This window comes from Erpetoichthys calabaricus, chromosome 11, assembly GCF_900747795.2.
Source record: "Erpetoichthys calabaricus chromosome 11, fErpCal1.3, whole genome shotgun sequence".
Classification (NCBI taxonomy): Eukaryota; Metazoa; Chordata; class Cladistia; order Polypteriformes; family Polypteridae; genus Erpetoichthys; species Erpetoichthys calabaricus.
In genome coordinates this window covers 65,437,278-65,463,369 of record NC_041404.2, presented here as the reverse complement: position 1 = coordinate 65,463,369, position 26,092 = coordinate 65,437,278, and the positions used below count along the sequence as shown (strand labels likewise).

At 35.6% G+C, this 26,092-nt stretch overlaps 1 protein-coding gene across 2 annotated transcripts; it reads right to left on the bottom strand.

The window, feature by feature from the left end:
• Positions 1 to 2,200: 2,200 nt before the first annotated feature.
• Positions 2,201 to 24,418, bottom strand: atp6ap1a (ATPase H+ transporting accessory protein 1a). Of its 2 annotated transcripts, XR_007936163.1 has the most exons (11): positions 24,252 to 24,418; positions 22,475 to 22,601; positions 14,070 to 14,144; positions 13,098 to 13,291; positions 8,878 to 8,918; positions 7,340 to 7,425; positions 6,606 to 6,871; positions 5,395 to 5,445; positions 4,894 to 5,131; positions 3,371 to 4,800; positions 2,201 to 3,334 (listed from the first exon to the last, which is right to left on the bottom strand). XR_007936163.1 is itself a non-coding variant. In XM_028813240.2 (10 exons), exons 1-10 carry the CDS (start codon positions 24,368 to 24,370, stop codon positions 4,591 to 4,593), a joined length of 1,407 nt encoding a protein of 468 aa, XP_028669073.2. In that variant the 5' UTR covers positions 24,371 to 24,418; the 3' UTR covers positions 2,201 to 4,590. The 2 variants fall into 2 exon arrangements, 1 of the variants encoding a protein (XP_028669073.2); XM_028813240.2 differs by having other exon boundaries at positions 2,201 to 4,800.
• Positions 24,419 to 26,092: the final 1,674 nt, after the last annotated feature.

Below are 26,092 nucleotides of genomic sequence, written 5' to 3'. Positions count from 1 at the left end.
TAGAGCAAAGAGAGAGAACATGGGCATTATACACTGCCTGGCCAAAAATAAAGTCGCCACCAAAAAAAAGGGTCACACACTCTAATATTTCGTTGGACCGCCTTTAGCTTTGATTACGGCACGCATTCGCTGTGGCATTGTTTCGATAAGCTTCTGCAATGTCACAAGATTTAGTTCCATCCAGTGTTGCATTCATTTTTCACCAAGATCTTGCATTGATGATGGTAGAGTCTGACCGCTGCGCAAAGCCTTCTCCAGCACATCCCAAAGATTCTCAATGGGGTTAAGGTCTGGACTCTGTGGTGGCCAATCCATGACCTTCTTCCATTGCTCCAGAGTCCAATCTTTATGCTCCCTAGCAAATTGAAGCCTTTTTTTCCGGTTTGCCTCACTGATTAGTGGTTTTCTTACGGCTACACAGCTGTTCAGTCCCAGTCCCTTGAGTTCCCTTCGCATTGTGCGTGTGGAAATGCTCTTACCTTCACTATTAAACATAGACCCGAGTTCTGCTGTTGTTTTTCTTCGATTTGATTTCACCAAACGTTTAAGTGATCGCCGATTATGATCATTCAGGATTTTTTTCCAGCCACATTTCTTCCTCGAAGACGATGGGTCCCCACTATCCTTCCAGTTTTTAATAATGCGTTGGACAGTTCTTAACCCAATTTTAGTAGTTTCTGCAATCTCCTTAGATGTTTTCTCTGCTTGATGCATGTCAGTGATTTGACCCTTCTCAAACGGACTAACATCTTTTCCACGACCACGAGATGTGTCTTTCGACATGGTTGTTTAAGAAATGAGAAGCAACTCATTGCACCAGTTGGGGTTAAATAACTTGTTGCCAGCTGAAAGATAATCGCCCATGCAGTAATTATCCTATAGGAGGCTCGCACCTATTTGCTTAGTTAAATCCAGGTGCCGACTTTTTTTTTTGGCCAGGCAGTGTAGTTTGGAGAGGAAATCGTCTGGTTTGCCTGAACTTTATACAATGAGAGGATGAGCTCTAGACCCACACTGAGAACTGGTGTCAAAAACTTTCACGTTCGTCAGCATTGCTGCTCTCCAATGACACCCATTTCTGCCCAGTGTCTTTCCAATTTTGGAGTTACAATTCTTGACCTTTTCTCAGCCAAGAGCAACCAGCACTTCTTTGGATGTTTGTTAGAATGCATGCTATATTCTGGACAATCTTACACAGCCCCTTGGAGTAACTTTTGGCAGAGCAGCAACTCCTGGGCAGATGTGCTACTGTTGCAGGTGTTTCCATATGGAGATTACGGCTCTCACTATGGTTTGGTGGAGTCCTAAAGCCTTTTCTTGACTCAGATCCCATCTTTGCACATAGTGTTATTTGCTTGGTAAATGTTTGTGCTGGCAACATGACTTAGATGGCATGGGTCAAATCCGTGAGGTTTACTCTGAGCTGGGCTAGCTGCAATCATGGCAGGCCGTTTTTAAATCAGCCAACCTCGGCTCATCCTTTTAATGGGACTGAATTAACCAGGGCAACAACTAGTTTCTCACACAGTGCCGGTTAAGGATGAAAACTTTACATTTCTTCAGTTATGTAATGTGTAAACAAATGTATTATTTATTAATTTAGGCACCAGTTTTCTTCCAATATTGGATTTTGGTTAAAGAATGTAACAAAAAAAAAAAAAAAAAACAGGAATGGAGTAAATGTTTTTTCTCCATACTGTAAATTTCTGCAAAACATGTGCAATACAAATTTAAATGTAAATATGTACATTTATTTAATGTATTTAATGAACTTACATTCTTTTATCAACGGCACCCTTTAAAATATGTTCCCACACCTCTGCCTCGTTTTGTTCGACTGAAGAGTCCGACACCGTGTGGCAGTTCAGTGGAGTACAGCAGTCTTCACTGCAAACGGGTCTGTACTTTCAGCCTCCAAAAAGGCAGACTCTTATTTCCCCTTATACTTTCCACCTCCTAACATTAATTTTTTTCTTAATGAGACGGATGGAGGAAAAATAAATTACTGGAAATTAGTAATGTTTAAAAACAAAAGACCCAATTTTATATAATCACTAAAACTGAGCTCTAATGTAGTTCATTGCTCAATAAAGAGAAAGAAGAATCATAAAGCACGGACCAAAATGGAGATTAGGGCGATTCTTTTCTAGAGAAGAGTAGTAATTAACCATATTTGACACCAAATAAGTGAAACACCGCATCAGTTTTACATAACGTCTTTAATCAGAACACAGTTTGTTCATTTTTCTTAAGTTCTGTAAACAGGTAATTGAAGAATTGCTGTACAGTGAATATAATTTACCTTAAAACCTTTCCAGCCCATTTTTTTGGGGATAATTGCCCATCACAAATAAAACCCTTCCAGTTTAAAACAAATTAATACCATAAAAAATAAATACTATATTTATTTGCTCAATTGGTGAATTAATCCAAAGTGTAAAACAGTAGAAGTGGTTATTTAATAACACCTGGGAAGCAGCAAATGAAAGGAACTTGCCAAGTCCTTGTGTGATTACGATGCAGGGCTGTAAAGGCTTCCGCAAGTAGGATAATTCACAAGAAATCTCAGTAACACCAAGTATAACACAAACACAGTCCGAAAAACACAGGACTATCACAAATAAATAGAAGCGCTTAACGCACAACTTTACTCTGCTTTTATAATTTCTTTATATACATATATTTCCTTTTAAGTCCTAACACTTGACTGAATTCAATATTTTATCATACAGGTGGTCTACATTAGTAAGATAGAAAGACTTAGAAACTGATGCAATAAACACACTTGACTCATGTCTGCTTTTTTCTTTAGCAATCATAGAATACTGCGTATGAATTAAAGCTCAGGTTCAGAACAGAAGAAGAAAGCGATTCCATAGTTGAAGTTATGGTGTTGTGCCTCTGGATATTTCTAAAGGAATTCATTACCACTGCAGCGCCTACTGTAATGCCTACTGAAATGGGACAGATGCTGGAGTAGTGTCATGGAAGCATGTCCAAGTCCTTTGATGGCACAAAATGCTTAGAAATGTAACCAAGAATAAAAATTGAAAGAAACTTCAACTTAAAATGTAAAGCAGAAAGAAAATCCTTGCTTAGTTGCAGCTCTTGCAGTCAGACATCATTATAACAAGTCTGATAATTATTTAACATGGGATTTAGTGAACACAGAAACTACCGTGTACTTGATGTGCAAGTTTCAATGAAGTTCTCACAATTTTAAGAAAGATGTGAAGCTCCAAAGCTAGTTTTAAATAATATAGTTTTACATAATCTAAGACACATTTCAAAACATCAATATGAGAAACTACTTTCTTCTCAAAAACTCAAATTTCTGAGACATCTTCTGAGCAAATCAGGCACAACACACGTAAGCACTGCCAACTCTGGAATACCCCCTGTAAACGTTTCTGATGTACAGTGATGCCAAACCTAAGCAAGGCGAACTACTGAGATTTCACCTCAAACATCGCATTAGTTTCACATAGTAGTGCAGAAAAAACACAGACATGGATGAATCTCACATTTCACATAAAACACGTCTGAAAATGAAAATCTAAACTTTCAGGGCACAGGCATTACCAGTATCTAAATCTAGAACAATTACAGATACTCTTATTAAAACATTTTACTTTACATTTTGATTCTGGGCGATTGAATCAAAAACACAACTAATCAGAGGATACTATTGCACGTTGTTACAGAGTGGAAATGGTGGCTGAAAACTACTGTAATTTTAAACATGAAATATGGAAATTGTATCTTGAATTAAATCAAATTTATCTCACACTCTTATGTTTAAAAAAAAAATAAAAACATTACATCCTTCTGTGTGTACATACCAAACTCTGCATTTTGTAAAATTATTGTATAATTAATTAGGTGCAACAAACAGCAGACAAAAATAGAAGGGTGCCGCTTTGAGTAAATCTAATATTGGAAGATTGGAATGCAGTAAAGTTTAACTGTTGCTTTCTGTGTTAATCCGTTTTGTATACATATCTATATACACACACTCTATAACAAACAGGTCAAATAAGCAACACATTTGTACCAAATTTTAAAAAGACATTGACAATTAGGGTTATTTATGAAGTTGGTACACAGTGCATTAATACCAAAGATGGGTAGCCAGGTAGCTGGAATCTTTCACTAAGGTGTCTATTGTCCCAGGCAACCACACTCAAAGTAGCCATCAATGCAGCTGCTAACCAACTTCAAATAATACTTAAAATTATAACCGGCAATGTTCAAATAGCAGCTAATAAATTAAGTGTGTGTGACAAATGGTATTAATTATGACACACTAACCAGTGACGGTCTTGTTAATCCAAGCTACAGAAATAATCTAAAATCTTCAGTTGTATTTTTGTTTGCTGTTTGACACAACAAGGTTTAATGTAATAATTGAAATAAAGATGGGTAAGGAATGGCAAATTATAATTTCTAAATAAAGTAACAAAATTAGAAAAAATCTGTTTTAGGGTTATCAAAAAAAGAAAAAGTGGGCATTGAAGAATGAAAAGATTTAAGATGGACTTTCCACTGCTATGTGCCACTTGAAAAATGTGAAGGCAAAAGGAACTAACATTACTCATTCTGAGGCACAGAGATGGAAGGTCCTTTAGGGTCATCAAACCGGTCCATAGTCTTAAGATGCATGATCATATGGAGACCGTATGTAAGAATAAGAGTCATCAGTAGAGTGGTGACAAGACCCATCCAGATTCCAGGGGTAAAGAAGGTGGCACAGTCACTGGCATATGAGAAGTTCACTCCTGTTACATTGAAACCTTGGATCTAAAGGAAGGAAGGCAGTACAATTGATTGGCATGGAAGATCAACAAAAAATATTAACATGAAAGGTTTAAGCAAGAAGTGCCTTCAGTTTACCTGAAATTCAGAGAAAGAGAATGTCCACTGTATAGCTGGATTTGTGCTATTAAAGGGTACCAGTAAGGGGTTCCATTTGCTTGTAATTGATTCACAATGAAAAGAGTAGTTTCGTGGAGCATAGATCTGATTACTTCCATTGAAGGTAGCTACTGTCCCGTTGTAGCCAATTTCCACATACTGCAGCTTGAACCATTCTCGAGCAGAGACTTCAGAATAGGAGCTACTCATTACAAACCTAAGAAGAGAAACAACAAAAATGGACAATGCATATACTAAATGCAAAAAAGAACCCTACTCAACTCACCCCCAACCACCAAACAAAAGTGCTAAAATTGAAATTCAGAACTTAATAAAAACATATAAGAATAACTTTGGAAAGTGTGACTTGTAAAATAAGCAGTTGATACCACATCTCTCAAAACATCTGCACAAAGTCCTGCTTTATTTTGTGTGTGCTCTACAAATACAGCCTATACATCAAAATGTTATTTTACTTACGTAAGTCTGAAACCACTGAAGTTTGCAATGTTTCCATAATTAAGGACAAGCCTTGAAAGATTGAAAGAAAACTAAAATTAATAATACATCTGTTATAAAGAAAATGATTTGTTTAGTGAAAACAGTAAACACATAAAAACTCAACATGACCACTGGTTACCATCACCTTTGGGTTGTAAATTAAACTCCTTAACCACTAGACACTATCAGCCTACATCAAAGTTGGATTTTGATGTTACAGACCTACTTCATTAACTGAGATATTGAAAACGTAAGTTGTTACAGACATCATTTGACCTCAAATCCATTCACAACTATAGAAAATAGTAATATCTGTAAAAGGAGAAATGCCTCGATTAAGCAGAAAGAACTAATTATTTTGTTCCCAGATATTTTAAAAAATGGAGATCGGAACTGCACTTATTTGATGTTTTCAAGTCTGAAATGTATCGACTAAAGGAGAATCAGTTTAGGAACTCTTAAATGATATAGAAATGATTTAGTGCAAATACAGAGAGATTCCATGAGCATGAGGATAACAGGTTCAGAAAATTATTTGGCATGAAGGCGACAGGCTAATAATGCTTAGGTAGGTGGAACTGAAAACATAGTAAAAAGATGTAATGCACTATGGTTTATGAGCATGAAAGGAAGGGTAGAAAGATAACATTAACGAATAGGCTTCTCCCTCAGGACACACAAAGAAGACAGGGAATTTGATGGGGTAACCAATTCAGGTTCACATTGATGATATTTGAAGTTACAGTGTGTGTATATATGTGTGTGTATATATAAAGAGAGAAAGAGAGAGAAGTAGGGGTTTGGTTAACAGAAGAGCAATTGGCAGGTATTTTACAGCATAACAATTCCAGCAACTACCTTGGGACTGTATGTGCTCTACTGGAATACTTATAAGGGCCGTGTAGCGATAGTTGGGTGATTCATGTGATATACGGTACTGTAATCTAATGAGATCTTCACAATGAAAAAGATTCACGACTAAGCCGTAAAAACAAGACAAATAATGTAACCTTGAATGACACAAACAATGCTGAACAAGTTACAATAAACGTGATTTTTACATTTGTAAAACTTCTAGTTTTAATTTCAATTAACTAGAAATATGAAAGTCAGCCGGCTACAATACAACAATAAACATCTGATAGAAGTCCCTTGTAGAACAGGTTACCTGTAACCTTTATCTTACTCACGTGGCAAGTGACTGACTACATGAAGAGCCATCAAGTGACACACTGGCACCTGAACCAAACGTCCGACTAGTAAGATCGAGACGGGCCTCTGACGGAGTATTTTCGCTATAGGTTAAATTCAGGCCTTTTGCCCAAAGTAGGATGCATGGTTCTGATGAAGTTCTGTTAAACATTACTGGAGGGTAAGGGGCAGGAGTAGGTTTTACTGGTGCCTGCAGAAGTGAACGGCCAATATTCTCAAAGGCCAAAGACACTTCTCGTATCACCTTGGAAAAAAAGAGGACACAAAAAAAAAATAAAAATAAAACAGGTATGATTCATATTTTAATAAACAGTACTCACATCACATATTCTAAGCATGTACTTAATATAGTGAAAGGATAACTAGGCTATTCAAAAGTATAAATGTAAATAAATAACAGTAAATTAGTACTGCAAAATGTTAAATTTCTACTGTAGTAGTAAGAAATATAAGAAGCGGTGTCCATTTATAAAGTTGAATAAAGCTTTGCTATTACGTCTATACAGGAATGCAATACATGCCAGGATTGCAATACAACTGGAGAAATAATTATGCTGGAGCACTCAATGTAAGAGCAAATCCTTCAGAGAATCCCACATCAAGTGGACTATGTAACAAATACAATTATATTCAACAATCTAATGCAGAAGAAAATATAAAAGCAGTTTTTAAAATTTTTTCTTTAACATTGATACTGGAGATGGCCACTTACCCTTGAAGGCCTTGGGGCAGTAAAGATGGCTGTATATGGAACAGTCTGGCTTTTCATTATGTTCAATACCTGGCCAATGACATCATCTTTATAGAAAAATAGAAACATACAAAAAGACAAACATACAAGGATTAAAGGATCACGCAAGTCTTATCCTGATTTAAGCAATAAATAAATAAACCTGAGAAAGCAAGTAAAGTAATTATTTCAGAGCAATAACAAAAAATAAAATGGTAGTCGATAGGTTTTTGCATGACATTTTAGCTGATGACTGTTAAAAATAACATTGGAGATGCAACTAAATCAAAAATGCTTTTCACAAAGGCTGCCCAGAAACTTCCCAGGCTAACTATCCCAAAATGAACTAGAACTCAATCATTTACAGTGTATTAATTACCAGGCAAAACTAGAAGAGATTCTGGGCCACCAACTGAGTATTTTTTTTTTTTTTTTGTAATACATCGATGAATGGCAGTGGTTGAGTGTTGCAATCTTACATACACACACACGCACACAAAGACATATATGACACAACCATTAATACTACCTAAGCATAAAAATGGTTGGAAAACTGAAGTACAGGAGAGCCAAAAACAAAGCAGAAAAGGTCCAAATATGGATGCTTCTGCATTTTACGGTTTGGCAAAGCAGCAGAAGCATTCGTTTTCAACATGTGCCTTCCTTCACTACTTTTTTGATGCTAGAATAGTTTCACAAGTAGAAACCAGCATCTACAAAACAAGAGGTGCCTAGTTATGTCTGATGGCAACTGGACTCGACAGTGTTCTGCTTATCTAGGCATTTCTTTAAGTCAATATTCATTGACTTCCCAACTGTCTTACCCAAGAAAATAATTCAAATTCTATAAAATTATCAAAAATGCTGCCCAAGTCTGTTATGATTGGTTTATTGACATGAATGTTAGACCATTCTGTATGCAGAAATGCTTTGCACACCTTTTCCCCATGTATTTCTGCAGCTTTATATACAGTATAATATTATATGACAACCTAAAAAAATTCCTGGGAACTTTACTAGGATTTCACTTGGGAAATTTTTAGGTTGACTGTTCCAGTATTTCTGACCATGCTTTCCTTCCATATGCACTTAACCAAATATTTAAGATCTAATAAAATAATGCTGCACTCTACAGTGTATTTTTGAAACAAACTAAGTTATTGTATGTAATGTCATTGGGGTGTTACTATGTGTTCCAATCTACATGTTCATTTCATAGATTTCTTAAACCCTTGCATATAATATTTAAATATCTTAGAGAGTGTATTAGGCGCAAAACATTTTCAAAATGTCTTAATACAAATCAGCAAAGTAAACTTATGACAAAAAAAGGAAATCTCTACCTTTTATTGTTTAAATATAAGAAAAGGTGTTATTTATGAAACCATAAAGCAAAAGCTCGCAAGATAGTCTACAAAGTTTATAAATTTGCTAACACTACACTAGATTAATTGATCATAAAAATGAAATATTACCTGCTAATACATGGCATGCATTTAAATCAGCTGGAAGAAACTTACCATTTCCATGAAGAACATCTCGTGCAGACATCAGATGCGTGCTAAAATGCAAAAACAAACATTTTTGCAATTACCCGAATTCCAAATAACACTATTTATGAAAAGCAGTTTCCGCTGTTAGAGAGTCTGAATGAATGTACAATAGTTTTCAAACATTTTACTAACCATTACCAAGTCTTTAATCATAAACTGCTCAGCAATCACATTGGTACACATACCATATATAACACTGATTTCTCAAACACTTTCAATGCAAATCAGGGTCACAGAGAAGAGTAGAGTTCATAAATGTATACCTACACAGTGCTATAATATGTTGACACATTAGAATCGGGGGGTGGGCAATTAATTCTCCCAAGAGGCCACATGAGAAACTGGGACTGTTTTGGAGGGCCGGACAAATAGGCTGAACTCAATTCTGCTCCACATTTATTTTCTCTCTTTATAAAAAGCAGTAAATTGTATGGTTTTACTTATTAATAATAATAATGCATTTTATTTATATAGCTGCTACTGGTAAGAGTAAATGTTATGGTTAGGCTATGAAAATATGGAACAGGCATAGTAAAAACACCAACATTGTATCACTATTTAATCAACATTCACAAAAACAATTTTGAAAATTGACGTTTTTACAGCATTTAAAAGACCAGCATTAAATTGACTTTATACAAAAAATAAACTAGTAAGTGCTATTGCAATTTTTTGTAGTCTAATCACCTCATTTGCTATTTTTCAGGTTTTTTTGTTCAGTGAGAGAAAGCTAGTGTATCTTGAGGTTGCACAAGTACACTGAAGTCAGGCTGAATGTCTGGGGTGGATATGCAAAGGACAGCTGATAAGTGATTGTCAGTGAAAGAAGATCTCTATCTGGATTTGTTAAATTTCATCACTGTGAATGTTTGTTCACATATGTAGGTAGATCCAAAGAGAAGCAAAATCTTCTGAGTGTACCTCCTCGTGTGCAAAGTCCTCATTTTTGAGAACTCATCCTTATGAGAGAATAAAAATCCAGCAGCGTTACAGACTTAAAGTGCTCTGCTAGTAGTGTATCAGACTGCAGGCCAATGAGTTTCAGATGAACTTCACTGGGCGCATTATACACAATGCAAGTGAAGGGAGAAGAAATCATGTGTATTTCACTCTCAACTGTTTTGAAGTTTTCAAATCACCTTGAAAACTCACTATGCAGGGCTCCTAACATGGATGTGTACCTGTGGCGGTGTGGCTTGTTTCAGTGGTAGCATATGTGAGAATGTTGCCCTCCAAATGGCTAGAAAGATGCTGCAATTTTCCTCATGAAAGCTTTCATCAGGATGTACATTTCAGGTACTTTCCTTGCGTTTTGGTATTTGGATTATTCATTAATACTGTCACATCAGTAGCAAATGCAAGATCTTCTCGCCATTTTGGCATCTGAGAGTGCTGGAATGTCCTTGGCCTTTCTTCTCACAACACTCTTGAATCTTTGCTCTCAGGTCCCATATTCTTAAGCACTTTATCCAGGCTGAGCCACCTTACAACTGTGTGATAGCCTATGCCTCCTCGTTCAGTTCATGCTCTTCCTAAAGTGCAACACATGGTTTCTGATTCAATGATTTTGCCCTGCTGAAGTTAACTATTTAAGTTACATCAATAACTTGGTAAATTTTTAGCAGTGACTTACACAACACCTTCAGGTCTATTCTGGGTTAATTTTAGTCACTTTATCTTGCATCTACTTTAAAAGTCCAACATTTTTCCCTGTCAGATTTGGACAACCATTGGTTTTAACACCTGTCTTTTTATCCGATTTCAATCCCAGCTTGTCAAAGCATTCATTTACCTCCATGATCAAATCACTTCCTGTTGTCGTCTTTCATTGACTGCATTGCTGCCGGCTCCTCCATAATCTCAAAGTCCTTCCTTATCCCATGTAAAAAGATGAGTAACTGGGTTATGACACAGACATCACAGCTCTCATCCAGAGCCAAGGAGAAAAAGGCAAAATTGTTTGCAACTGAAGGTCCAGATTTCCTGCAATTTTCCCGGAGAGGGGGACATTCTCAAATGCTTTTTTCTTCTCTGGGCGTATTAGCGCTGCACCGTCCAACAAAAACACTCTTTAATAAACTCTCTATCAGGGAATGGCTTACTGTTTTCGACTGCTCCATCCCTGGATGTGGAAAGCTTGGTAAAAAGTCCATGTTGCTTTTGCAGCTTAGGTAGCAAAGCTTCAAATGTCCGTGCCTGCTCTATATCAGTCAGTCAGTCATTTTTCAACCCACTATATCCTAACACAGGGTCACGGGGGGTCTGCTGGAGCCAGTCCCAGCCAACACAGGGCACAATGCAGGAACAAACCCCGGGCAGGGCACCAGCCCACTGCAGAGCACATACACACACACACACACACACACTAGGGACAATTTAGGATCACCAATGCACCTAACCTGCATGTCTTTGGATGTGGGAGGAAGTCAAGATCTTATATTTCTCTGTGTGTTTAATCTTATAATTACAATTAAAATTGTAATCCTTAAAAAAAGTTATCTGTTCTCTACAAACTAAGCACATGGCTTTACCTTTGACTTCAGCAAATAAATACTCAGTAGTCCAAGTCTAGTTAAAAACTCTACATACTTGATCAATCTTTCTTAACGTGGCCTGACATTTTTGAGTGCTAACAGCTAACTCACATTTTCTCAAAAATGCCTGTTCGGCAAAACATTACAGTGAAGTTGCATACGCTCGCTCGCACACACGCAGGAATGTATGTAAATTAATTAGGTATGGTTAAAAAATAAATAAATAAATAAATAAATAAATTGTTGCCTTCAAAGTAAAAAACAATGCTGTTGTATTGCATGCACCAAAACATGCATACCGTGCAAATATCACGTGTAATTCCTAATTTTCCACTGACCTAATGCAGGCCAGTCAGGGACAACTAAAGGGATGGCTGTAGCTCAGGGGCTACACAATGCCCAGGTCTGCATTAGACTGTGAAATTTAACACACAAGTCACAAATTCTTATTCTAAGTGCTCATCCTTAAAACAAAACAGTAAACAAAAACTATTGCAAAGTCATCTTTTTCATTTTAAAATACCACCTTTAATCTTTTTGAATAAAACTGCTTATTGTAATATAGCAAAATTTGTTTAGTCCTTCTACAACTTTAGCTTTGCCAAGCTATTAGGGGAATAGTGATGACCAGAAACTCTGATCTCCAATGGAACTAACCGGGCTAAGCAGGGACACCTATTGTCTTCATTTTAATACACCACATTATACAACTTGCACTACTATGCTAGTGTGCTTTAGATTATTATACATTTTCCTCATTTTCAATTTTCTCTCATACAGATACATTTTTAATGAGTGTTTCTCTATCTTGTGCCCCATTCATCTTTCCATTTTTAGTCAAATATTAGCTAAATATGCAAGCAGCATATAAAGGGAGATGCACAATATAAGAATCCATTTACATTATATAAATAAATTGAATCAGAGGGGGTAAACAAGCAAAGCAGATTAAACAATGCACACTTAAATTGCTAAATCTTTCAAATTTAAACTGAAAACAGTTTTTGTATTAAAAAGTAGTTGGGAGAGGCATGGAACCAGCTAACTCTCTTATACAGACCGAACATCTCAGCAAACTATGCTCTGTATCGATTTAATATTTGACAGATGAGCAATGTGTAATAGTAAAAACGTTTTCATTTTGTGAAAAATTATACCAATATATTTCCAATTTGACAGAATGCTCAAAATTTAGCAGATCACAGAGGACACAATATAAATGAATCAATTTCAAACTGAAAAACCAGAGGCAATCAAATATAAAGAGAGTTAAGAGTGGAAAACTTTTTCAAGGCTCTGTAGTTTATTGTATTTCATATACTTAAACTGAACTCCTGGGTACATGGTAAACCAGAAAAAAAGCCCTGCAAATTGTATATGAACTTCAAACTTTTGGATTTTTCCCCATGTTTTTAAAAATGCTGAGATCCTGGTATAGCCAATCAATCATTCACAGAGTGAACATCAATTACATTATTAATTTTAACGTCCATTATCTATGCCCTGGTTAAAAATAAATAAATAAATAAATAAATAAATAAAGCAAACATTATTCAAACAATGTGAATTGCCAGTAGGGATAGAATAATCATAGGATCTGTACACCATAACTTTCTTCCTGTAAAATTATTATCAGGTTGAAAATCCAATTACCTTGTACTATAAGGAAGACGAAGCACTAGTAGAGATGCAATAGTTTCATTAAGTCGCAGCTGACTTAGGGTTGATGGTTCGATATAAAGAGGGCTGGTAGCCAACTTCTCCTGTAGCAAGGCTGGCAAAGCACTTGATGCTTGCCAATCCACTGATGGCAAAACAAGTGTGGATGGTGCGGACTCTAAAGCATTCTGAAAAATGTAAAAATTAAAAATAAATGCACCACAAAGTACACCACATGTATATTTGAAAAAGTGATTGTGGAAATAAGGAGGCTTGGAGAGTTTCATGCACCTATTGACATTAATAGTGTTTCTGCGGAAGAATCAGGCACATATTAAATTGTTAGAGGTCCACTGACAGGTAAATACAATTGAGAGGAGTTACTGAAAGCAATGCACACTAAATATGGAAACATAGTTAATTAAAATGAATTTTAGAGATTGGATTATTGCTTCCGTCTATGTATATGATGGCTATGATTCATAAATGGTAGAAAGAACATGTGCGCATTACACAGCAAATACAAAAATCAATGAGCTGGTAAAAGAAAGCTGACACATCCTAAAAGGTAACATAGCTAGTTATATCCACAGAAAAAGATTCCTATTGCTGCAATCAAGCTGTCAGAAATAACTTCACTAAGGATACCATTTTATTCCAACAGAATTACAAAATGCACTATAGTAACTATCACATTAGCTAGTGGGTAACACTGTTAATGCCTGTATATATGATGATGTCTTAACCACCAGCAACTACTTCTGCTTTTAATGCAAGACAAAATGAAACACTCTAGTGACTAATGGTTTAATAATGGATTAGACAACTAGATGTATTTTGAAACATCAGGAAACTGTTGCTCAAAAGAGGAATTCATGTGTAAGTAACAGCACAACCATTATCTATTTTTCAATTAAACTGACATGGGAAAACATGATTTTCCCTTTATTTTCAGTGTTTGCTTACCTCTAGGTTGGGAAATGCATTGTCTTGTTGATTTCCAAATGCCCCTCCATACACTGTAAAGTCATCAAGGCTCAGCTGGATAACAGAGAATGCATGTATTATAGAAGCATATCACTTTGTTCCAAGACTTCTTTAATAACAGGTGTGCACAACATATAGGCTGTAGGCCAGCTCTAGCTAGTCAAAGAAAATTTTCCTGGGTGGAAAACATGAAATACTGACTATTGTAAAATCTACTCAAACTTCTGCCTAAATCTATGTTAAATCATAGATTCAGCTATGCAGTTGGTCAGAACAAACACGCCCATGTATCCACAACAAACACAGCCCAAAATCAAATGGGTATGCAGAAAAGGTGATTCTGACCTACTTTTGAAAATTTTTGAACTACTCCTGTTTCAAAAATGGACATCTTTCAGATGACTTGATGGCATTTTTCTTAACAAAAAATACACACAAATATATTCAACAGTATCTTCTATAAGCAACATTCATGTATCTTTGAAATATTAGCTGGCGTAACTAAAAATAATAAAATATTTGGAATCGTTATACAATACTTTTGTGCTTTATTTTAAATGTAAAAGAACAATAAAAGACTGTTCAATAAAAAATCCTTATAAAGGTGCTTGTTGTGTCTAAAATATTACTTTTATAAATTATAGGTTTCTGGGCAACTGGACACACTGAAGTAAAGAACTGGAGAGATCTTGTAAAATCTAAATATATATTAAAAGGAAATTAGACAAAAAGGCAGGAGATAAAGACAAGGGGGGTCAAAATTAGATCTGGGAGGGCTGTAGCGGTTTAAGGTTTTTCATTAAAAAGACATAGAATTAACTAATGTTTTTCAAAGACAGTAAGGGCTGGCTTCTAATTAAAAAACTGACTGGAGTGAGAATGGTGGCCTTCAAGAATCAAGTTGGAAACCCAGTGTTAGACGTTCATTTGTTGGCTCACTTTGGATTTCATTATTGTTTGGCTACTGGTCAAGGATAAAACAAACATTTAGGAGTGATGAATATCAAAAAGCAAGTCAATTAAACTGAAGGCAAAAAGGAGTATGTTTCATTAGTGTAATAATTAATAATCTGGCTAATAAAAACTTGCAGGCACTGCAGCTCTCCAGGATCCAAGTCTGACACCGCTCACCCAGTTAAATTATAACCCCGTGTTAACAGATACATTCTTTGAAGAAATCAATTAACAGCAACTTTATAAGTTTCTGTACTTACTTTATACTATTCTGCTTCAAGATATAGCAATAACCATATTAATGAAATACACTTTGCAAAAACTGGAATGTGATTCATTTTAAATTGAAAGCTAGAGAACATCACTCCAAGCAAGCACAACTTTCCTAAAGGAACTAGGTTTACAAAATCTCTGTGCAAAATCAGGACGTTTTACACAATGAAGGGTTTTCTGGATGAGTGGAAGTTTCTTTGCTTACTTCCTGCCTATGTTACAAGTGTAACAGCACCCAGCGCCACCCGCAACCCGTCTACAAATATAACCGGTGAACATTTACTGCAAGAAGAAGAAAAACAATAGTGTCTGGAAAAGCATCATGAGTCACACACATGTGGCTGAAATGCTATTTGAGGCAAACACATGATCAACTATTTCTTGGTACACTGAAACAAGAATCCTTCATTCCATTAATTTTCTAAAACTTATCTGGTTCAGGGTCACATAATCTGCCATTAGCATCACACACAAAACAGAAACAAACCCAGGGTCAGTTAATGGCCAGACTCATCAAACTGGCACAGTTTAGTCATTAAACTAACTTGCATCATGTTTACAGAAAGCAAACAAAGAAAGTTTTTTTTTTTTTGAGCTTGCAATAAATTTAAATTTTGCATGACTCTTCTATCCATTTCTCTAAATAAACAGAGTGCCCAGACTAAGGCAGTCCATCATGCATACTGAGGCGTTAAAAAAAAGGTATAAACAGATCTTTATAACAGCACTAATATATTATTGCCAAAGTACACAAAAAACTAGACCTCTTCTTGTACAGAAAATTAGATTTTGTTCTAGTTTTACATAATACAACATATGACTTTACAGATGGGTTAAATAGGTGGGTTAGGATTATTCTAGCTTCAAAAGAAGTCAATGCCATGCTCAGCTAACATGGTGCAAAGATATTACAATGGATTTTTCTTTCACTTATGCTTTCCCATCTGCTGTTGCCAAATAATGCTATTGAAATACTGGGATAGACAATAAAATCAAATGCTGACAGATAAGCAAAAAACCTTTTCCTAAAAAGGTGCAACTGTGGGGTAATCCAAAAACATATCATCTAGTAGGGTATATGCTTCATGATGTTGCTCAGTTTGGACTCTGTCCCTGATAAATTTTAGGTAATCTTTGTTGAGAAAGGCATGTGTGCCATACAATTCGGGGGTAAATTATACTTTGCATAGAGACAAGAAAAAGTGCATCTTGTTGATAACCAAATTCCATTCATATCCAAGATTCTAATTAAAAGATCCTGTTCCCATAGTTATTTAAAAAATCATCTAGGAGTGCATTGCTTGAATTAAATTAGTGCAGTTTTAAGCATAGCTACTGGGCAGGTTTCTTTTATCAAAGTTTGTTTGTAAATGAAACAAATAATGTTTTACTGGAATATTACTGCACCTTATCTCATTCCAATAAAGGAGATGTTTATATTTACAGATACTTTCCAAAAGAGAAAAGAAAATTTTAACAATATTAATTATACTAGTTGAAGTGAAATAAGATGCAAATAGATGACCTTCTCTTATTCTGCATTTTCCATCATATGACAGTGTTACAGTTAAGTTTTCTAGTAATTATTTCTCATAGACTGCGGTGGGTTGGCACCCTGCCCAGGATTGGTTCCTGCCTTGTGCCCTGTGTTGGCTGGGATTGGCTCTAGCAGACCCCCGTTACCCTGTGTATGGATTCAGCGGGTTGGAAAATGGATGGATGGATTTCTCATAGACACTTAAACTGTTGTATGAAAAATCCGCAAGATGTGGATTTTCTGATTATCAAGAGTCAACTTGTTTATCCACATTTTTTCCTAATACTACTTCTCAGTCATGAATTTATTATTTCTTTATTGATTAGGCAAGCGACAATACACTTATCCTGCAATAAAATTCATATTGCCATTCAGTCTTCATGATATACCTCCAATATGAAATTTTCATAAAAAGAAATGTACTGTGTTTAGTGTTCATTATAAATCAAAAAGTGCAAAATATATTCAAATCAGTGTGCAAACATACAAGTTTGAATGTATGCTTTTAAAAGCTTTTTTTATGAAAATAAAATATTTTATTAGCATAAAATATTTCCACTACAGTAACATAAGATGTGTTGCATGTTAATTAGCTAATGTAAGCATGAATATTATTATACTTTATAGAGATGAAATAATGACCCTATAAACCTACTGTATAATATAATGTGACTACTATAATGCTACAATATCCAAATCTAAATGTACCTTTTTTTTCTCTGAGTTAACATTAAACATTGCTCAACAATGGTTTATTTTTATTTTCTGCTTGAATGCCTAACTGACCCATTAGCTGTAGAACCTGACTGGATTTGTGAAGAACTTAAATGTTATATTTTCTTTTAAGTGAAATGAGAATGTCATCACTCTAATAAAGCCAAGACCTCACCACTGTGACAACATTTCATATAATTGAAACACCTGCTCACTCACTGGGTACAGATTTAGCAGTGACAGACGTGCGATTTCACCAGAAAGGCAAACTTTGTTACTTTGGCTGCTTTCTCTAGCTCTCTCTTTCTACCGTGCTAAAGCACTGCTGTTGACAGCAACACAAGTCTTAAGCTGGTATTCTTACATCCACAGCTTGTGGGACCAGCAGGAAGTACAGCGCGCTGCTCCCAGAAGTGTCTGTGTATAGCATGTGACATCTTTCAGTAGAGCAAGTTTGTGTTCTGTTGGTCTCAAAAGAGTTCCAATTGAAAACAAGTCTGTTGATGCAATGGTGCATTTATTAAACAATGTTGCATTTCACTGTACACATTTAAGGATGCGGCTGACTAAATTAAGTTTGTATGCATAGCACTAAACCTGTAGTCCCAGCCCATATTCAGATACAGCCATGACCATTTTGTGCATCGACAACTTTCACGTTATTATATAGTGTATAAAGGTTCTGTCAAAGTGCAGCTTGTTTGCCAAGGAGTATGTTGTTTTTCAATCAGTGCATTTACATGCACACAAAAAATAGGAGAAGCTGAGTAACCCAGGTTAAGGCAGAAACTTTGTTTCTTAAAAAACCACATTTACCTGAGCAAGTACACTTCTGGAGTTCTAACTTATATATATATAAAAAAAAAAATAAAAAAAAACATGGAACGTCATTAAATTGCACAAAAGAAAAAAGTGTTAAATGTCATAATGGGCCATTATAAATCCAAAAACAAGCATGAAGCCTGTGGTAATTTTCTAGTGTTGTATACAAGTGTTTAGTTTTAGTTCATCAGGTGCTGTGAAGTAAATAACATCCAATCCATTTTTACATCCTCAACCTGTGCCACCAATGACTCACGGTGTGAACACTGGCCACTGCATCACCCCGTCACACTGTTTTAACATATCTATAGAAAATAACTGGATGAAAAATAAACTAACACCTTATTAATATATTTGTTACCGGATTGCATGCAGCACACTTTTCTACTTGGCTGTACAATTAAGCCCTGAAAAGGAGCTGTAAAATAATATGAATCCTTCTAAGATTTTAATGCGTAACCCACAACACTGCCCCCTGAGATTGTTCTGTACGCTCAACTCATAAACATAAATTTATTGATTTCTGAAATACTGAAACAGACTATTTCAATTAAAAACAGGATCCCCCAAAATATCTTGTAGATGCTCTTACCTGTGGCTATCTTGTGTTACAAGCAAAGACATATGGAGGTGGAGTGCAACCGACATGAGCAAACAACAAAATCCTTAACTGTAATCTGGTTAACAATGTTTACAATGAAAGACATTATTGCTTGCCTTTGTGTTTCATGTGATAATATATGATACACGACCACATTTTATACTGGAAGTATTTTATGTTGCAAATCAATACAAAATTTTGTCTCATGTCTATTACTGATAGTTTACTGTCATCTTTAAAATTATGCAGCAATGACATCATTGTTATCCCTGACCGTGTTTCTCTTATTCAAGGACTCTACCTACCTCCACTGATCCAATTCATAATAAATCTATCATCTATAATTACAAGTTGATTAAGATTTTATCAAACTTAATTTCTGCACTAAGTGAGGTTTGGAGTTATTCACAGATCAAATTTTAAGAGATATTTGTGGGTCTACCCCATAAACAAAGAATCTGAGGTAATAAAACATTTTACATGACTCACATAAAAAACTGCAAACCTGAAGAACAGCAAATCATATTTCCAAATAAAATTATCAAGAAAACACAAAATTGTCCAGTACTAAGTTCTACAAAATGGTACTTTCATTACAAACTGAATTTAAACCTCCTGACCAAAGAAGGTTACAAATAAACAAAAAAAATTCAGAATGTACTGCAGAAATTAACAATAAATTGAAACTAAAGTTAGTGTAAACCAATTATTAGCATATTTAATACGATTTTCTACACATCCAAGTGTAAAGAAAGTGACACTTATATCAATGATTTCATCAATAAGAAAGAAAGAGAGAACAAGAAAGAAAGAAAAAGAAAGAACTAACTCTGAGTATGGATCCAATCTCACTACCAAATAAAGAAGTTAAAGGAAAACTCCAATCAAAATTGGTGGTTGTTTATATGCTCCTCAAAAGTTTTTTATATGAAAATCACCCCCTGGCCATGAGTCCAGTCCAGTAGCAGCTTACTCACTGGCAAACACTGTGTTTCAGGTCACATCAGCAATGCAAAGTTCACAGACAGACATGTACAGCTAAAAATTAAACCTTAAAGAAAGCAAGTAGTGACATTATCAGGAAGTGAATATACTTGGACTTATGCATTTCCAAGATCATTCAAGAAGTAGAAGGTCAATTTGTTTCACAGCCTGCCGCAAGATAATTTCAAGGTACTCCAGTTGTGAATATGAAAGTAAATGCAGTGACAGGAGAAAGTTCCACAAATCAAATTCCAGTGCACATTTCGTTTTAGTTCAGGATAGTGATTTATTTAACAATATTTTAGTAAAAAATCATGTGTTTAGGGCGCTGTCAGAATATGACTGAAGGAATACATGTGGATTATTGGACCATAAATTTTATGCTTACCACAGACTTACAGTGCATTGTATCAAAAACTTTAGTTCTGTTCTGCATGAAAACACAAGATTATATTTTTTTTCAGCCATCACTATAAACTACATGTGGTAAGTAACACGTAAATAAAATACCATTTTTGCGTGGAGTATTTCTTTAGGACCCTGGCAAAAATTTGACCTAAAAGGGAAAGTGCTCCTTTCTTACAGCCTCACATAATCAAAATGAATTTATGAAAAATTTAAACAATTAAGTTTAATACAAACGTCTGCAGTATCTGAGTTTTGAGAGGTCCTATTATCTCTGTTTGCAGAAAGTGGTTTTGATAAAGTTGAATGGGAATGGTCTATTCTCTGTACTACAAAAAATTGGATCAGCATATGTACCTGCATCAAATTTTATATTCCAATCCAGGAGGCTCTGTTCATATAAACTGTATAAATTGAAAATATTTCAAAGTGCAATACAAAACCAGACAGGGCTATCTATTGCCATCAACATTTTATCCAAATGTTATTATAGTAATGGTTATTCAAACCATAACTTGCAGAAGTAAAATGAATTATGAGTGAAGAGTCTAAACAAAAAAGGCATCTCTCTCTGTGCAGATGACACAGTATTTTGCATTATGTATCCCTATTTTTAACTGCTACTCATATTAAACCTCTGAATATTTTCCATAGGCTCTGTACTTTGAACTACTAACTTGAATAAAGCAAAAACTCCATATTGTGTTTACTCATAACATTTTCCAGAAGCAAACCTCTGACAGTACTCCACAGCCCCTCACATGACAGGTAGGAAAAAATCCAATTTACAGTTAGGTGATGATTCAAGGTTCTGTAAAACACCCAAATTCTCAAACCAGTTTTGAGGAGAAGAAAACTGTCCAGGTCTAAATGGAAAAACGCAGGAATCATCATGGGCAACAAAGTGCAAAAATAAATAAATAAAAAAGTCAAGATATGCAGAGTTATGGGAAAAGAGTACCTCCACACTGGGATAAAGTGGTTAACTGAAATTGGAAGAGCCACAGTATGTGCCCAAGTCAAGTTCAAGGACTCAACCCAAACCAAATCCTAAAATGTGTATTATCATTGGCAAATTTATCACTAATAGCTGGCAAGAACCACAGTATGATATCAGCACCAGTGAAGCATGTTCAAAGCGTTATAATTTATACCAGAACATAACATTTTGAACCCCATTTAATCCAATTAAGGGTCACCTCTCTTTAATTGATATCTACCAGCAAAGACTCCAATTAATATCAATTAAAAGAATTAATAACTATGCACAGACTGTTTTATTAATATGTTTCTAGGACTGCATAAATAGTAAATAATAATGAATTCACTTATTTGCATGTACTCTACAAGAACATTCAAAACTCAAAGAAACTGTTTGCTGGGCAAGTTAGGGAAAAACTTCATTGTACATTAACACAAGCACAGCCAAACAATCTACAGTCCATTAATAAAGAAACAAGCGTGAAGTGCACTTGATGAATACACAAAAACAATCTTTAGATGAGAAACAGAAGTTAAACAAGCTTTAATAATTTTTTTCTCAACCATTGTAAGTATTGTGTAAGTATTTCCCATAAAACAGAATGTGGAAATGCTTACTACAGCTCTTGCAGACTAGAACTAGCAACTTTATTATATTACAAAATACAAGTAGATAACTAGAGATTTAGTACAAGAAGCATAATTTGACAGTTGTTGTTAACACCTCCTCTGAACTGATTTTATTTTGAGCCAGAGCTATTTCAATTATTCAATGCACAGCATATTCAACTGCATAAGATTCACCATTCACCCTCCCAAGAACCCATTACCCAAAATGCCAAAAATGCAAACATGGGTATCATTTTCTTAAAAGTGTTCTAGGCGGCTGCCAAAGATGTGCAAATCGTACCTGAAATATACAGTGCTTCTTATTACTGGATGATATAATTTTAAACAAATCCATAAAATTAATTTGTAATGCAAGAGCAAGAAAATCGGGCCTTCAATTTTTGAAAAGATTTTCAATTATACTTTTACCCATAATCTACACATTTATGTGAATCTGAAGTTTAAGTGCCAAATGACACTGTAAAGTTATTTGACATCAAGTACCTTGTCTTGTAGGAACAGTAGCACACTGTGTGGTCCATTATTGAATGCACAGTTCAGGTAAGAAAGAAGTTGGGAGCCAGACACCACATGTCCCACACTAGGGGTGTCTTGTGATTGCCACAACGAGCTGAAAGAAATAATCAAACCTCATTATCATTTTGTACATTTCACATTGAAATCCAGATCCAGCATAACTGTTGCAAATTTCTCCAGGAGAGCTGCACATGCAAGCTAAGGATCATATGGCGCTACAGAGCCATGCTGTCTGCCTAAAACCTATATAGACAAGTCAAGGGTAAAATTTGGTTTAAACACCTTCAGTGGGAAAAATAGTAATTTTCACCCAATATAAGCTAAACCTTAAATGAGTGTGATAAGACTTAAGCAGAGCACCTTATAATGTGAAAGTGGGTTTACTTAGTTAAAGGAAAATTCCTGCTGGTGATAGGACTTTTTTCTCTGTAACAAATGAAATTGCACATTGAAGCATTTCAAAATAATATACTGTGGGATTGTGGTGATTTGTTGGGAGTCTAAGCATGAGAACAAAACTGTAACTTTTTTTTTTATTTAAAAAAAGTGAACACTTGCCTTCTCGCATTATTTCCAGCAGAATTATTTCACCTTAATAATTACGTTGAGCCAGGAAGCACTTCATTATGCAAAGAGTTGTGGGAATTTGGAACAAAGTACTACTGAAACATTTAAATGAAACAGAAACCTTGACAACAAAAAATATATCTGCATGAGATATTAGGACAGCTCAGCTATGGACTGAATGGTCTGCTCTCTTGTCAAATTTCATATTAAGCCTCTAAGTTTGGTTCTCTGTTGTATTTCACTGAGCACTCGGTTATTTGATGAAGGTGATTTTGAAGTTTCCACCATAGATAATTATCTGTTCTTGATGTCTAGTTACCCCCCCCCCCCCCCCAGTTATTTTTACTGTTCGCTAACTCTACTGTTGTTCTACTTCCCTAGCTTGAACTGTATTTTTAACAAGCGTGTATGCCTCATACAAAACAATCTTGTTTATTTGCAAAGCACCCTGTTATGAAGTGCAGTCAAAAACTGTGCCATTCCTATGATATCTTGGAGGAAAATGAATGCCTTTAGATTATTCTGCACGGGTGACGAGGGAAACGGAGAAAACTACATTGTTACTATAAATTCGTTTTGTATTTGTTAGCTTTGAAAAGGGCTAAACAGGTGGGTATTTTGAGTCATTTAATGTTTTAAACAAAATTAATTTCTGTTCTCATAAAAACGAATTCGAAAACCTTTATTCTTAGTGTGGTACTCTTTATTGATGCTAAAACAACGGTGGCGGCTGGCTCGACCCAACGGGAAAAGAAAACCCTGAAAGATCAGATAACTTAATGGATTTATTAGGAAACGACCAGGAAAACACACTTTACATAGAAACTGATGCATAGGAAACCGGGGGAAAAATGTTAAAACCCAAGTACTCGGATACGTTCACAACTAGATCCTATAATGTAATGTACTCCCCGGTTGAAATATATAGCTATGAAGTACTGGCGAATGCGAGTAAATAGTGCAATTTTATGATGAAAATGGTACTATCCCCTGCAGTTACAATAATTGCATAAACACTTAACTACCATTACGTAACGTATTGTAACTTAGAAGACCAACTAACGACGTTTTAAATCCTAAAAAAATGTCTGAATGACAAGCATGCAATAAAGGATGCAGGCAGAAAATACATAACAAGGGGGAACCTCAACAAGAATGTATGTTTAATCACTCTTACCTTTCTGTGGACCAGATAAGTACGGGAACCTGATCAGTACAACAGCTTAAACCGAAGAGTCCGAATAAAAGGCTAAACAACCCCATCCCCAAGTGACATCTCAGCTCCATTTTCGCCATCTTCAGCTTCTCCCCTGCAGTGACTATCTTCCTCAATACGGATGACACGAGACACGTCACATGACCCAGTCACATGCCACACCTAAAACGCTAAGGACATGGATTGGCTATGAGAAACAGCACAACTTTAAGGTACTCGCCTCCAAAATGCGTTCATTGGTTCTCTGCATGCGTGACAGTTTAACTACGGAAGTAGTTATCGCAATACAGTATTTAAATACTATATTGTATTTTGGTAATCTTTTATATTTGAATTGCAATGTGGAAATTCTATATATGCATTGTAACTGAGAAGTAAATTTTAAACGCAACGGGTTCATATAACGGTTATTAGTAGACACTTTTACAATAGTCTGGTATTTTATTTTTTATGATTTACCATTCTACACCAGATGGTGGGGCTGTAGTTGTACGATGCACTGCTTCTTTGCAGGTGGAAAACCTTACAGTACTCTCAGCAGCAGGTAGATAACAGAGTGTACTATATTGTTACGTTTTTCGCAAGCCAGTGGCACGCAGTTACGAGATACTGGCACACACTGACGGGACAATATCGCAGGACAGTGGCATCCTCTCACGGAGCAATGGTTTGCCTCGCACTACCGGTTACAGATCACACACGCCATAGATCACCATGCTGAAGCGCCGTATGGGCCCTCTAATGGCACAGAAAACTCATTACAATATGAAGGGCACATTAATAACGCAAGTGCAGGTGCTGTTATAATATATACTGTATTTTTTTTTTATCTCCCGAATTCAAACAACATTAAACCACAATATGTAATGTTTGCAATTAAACCAATCGCCAAACAAAAATCAAAGAAAATGAAGAGGGTCACAGCAGGTTACCGTATTGTTTCGTTTGTCCAGACCAATGTTTCCCTGAAATGTTTTTGCGTTTATTATTATTTTTTTCCCCCCACTGTATCCTGAACAGAGAATTGGGTTCAGATTTTGCAGCGTGCTGGGGGCGAGGAAGAGCGCAAGCAATAAGAGACTTCAGGACAGTGAGAAAATAACAAGCCTCCTAAGGACTAATAAGAACAGGCACTTTCCCTTAGTGAGATGGAATTAGGGTGTAAAAATAATATTTAGATGAAGCACTACACATCAGTTATAGAGAAAGGCTGATTTAAGACCGAGAGCATAAATATTCATTCATAACGAGGGGCATTTTCTTTAAATACAGTGTATTTGGCAGCACCGGGTGTGAAACTAAAAACAAAAAGCGGCATCGTGTTAGGAAAGTAGTCACCTAGGTAGGCAATGGGGGGAATGGGAAAGCAATTATAAATAAAGACACTGGCACTCAAGGAACGAGCATATTACAGGTGTTAAATGACTGCAATCGTTCATTTAAATCAATATTTACATTTTTAAATAATGTAATTTAAATAATTTACACAAATAAAAATGGAGCTGATAAATTTACTAATACAAATTTTGATAATGAAGTCAATCTAATGCAGGTTCTATTTGATGTTGGAGCTTTTGTTGTGTAGCTTGGATGAATTAGTCTTTTTTGAGTTGCCATTTACTTATTAGGGTGTGCCTTTATCCAGGGAAGTTTACACCATTTATGATACAATTGGTTATATTTCTTTTAGTTTTCCAATTGCACCACAGCAGTGTTAAATTACTTGCCTAAGGTCACACAGTGTCAGTAGGTGGATTTGAACCCACAACCTCAAGGTTTAAGAGCCAAAACCTTAACCACTA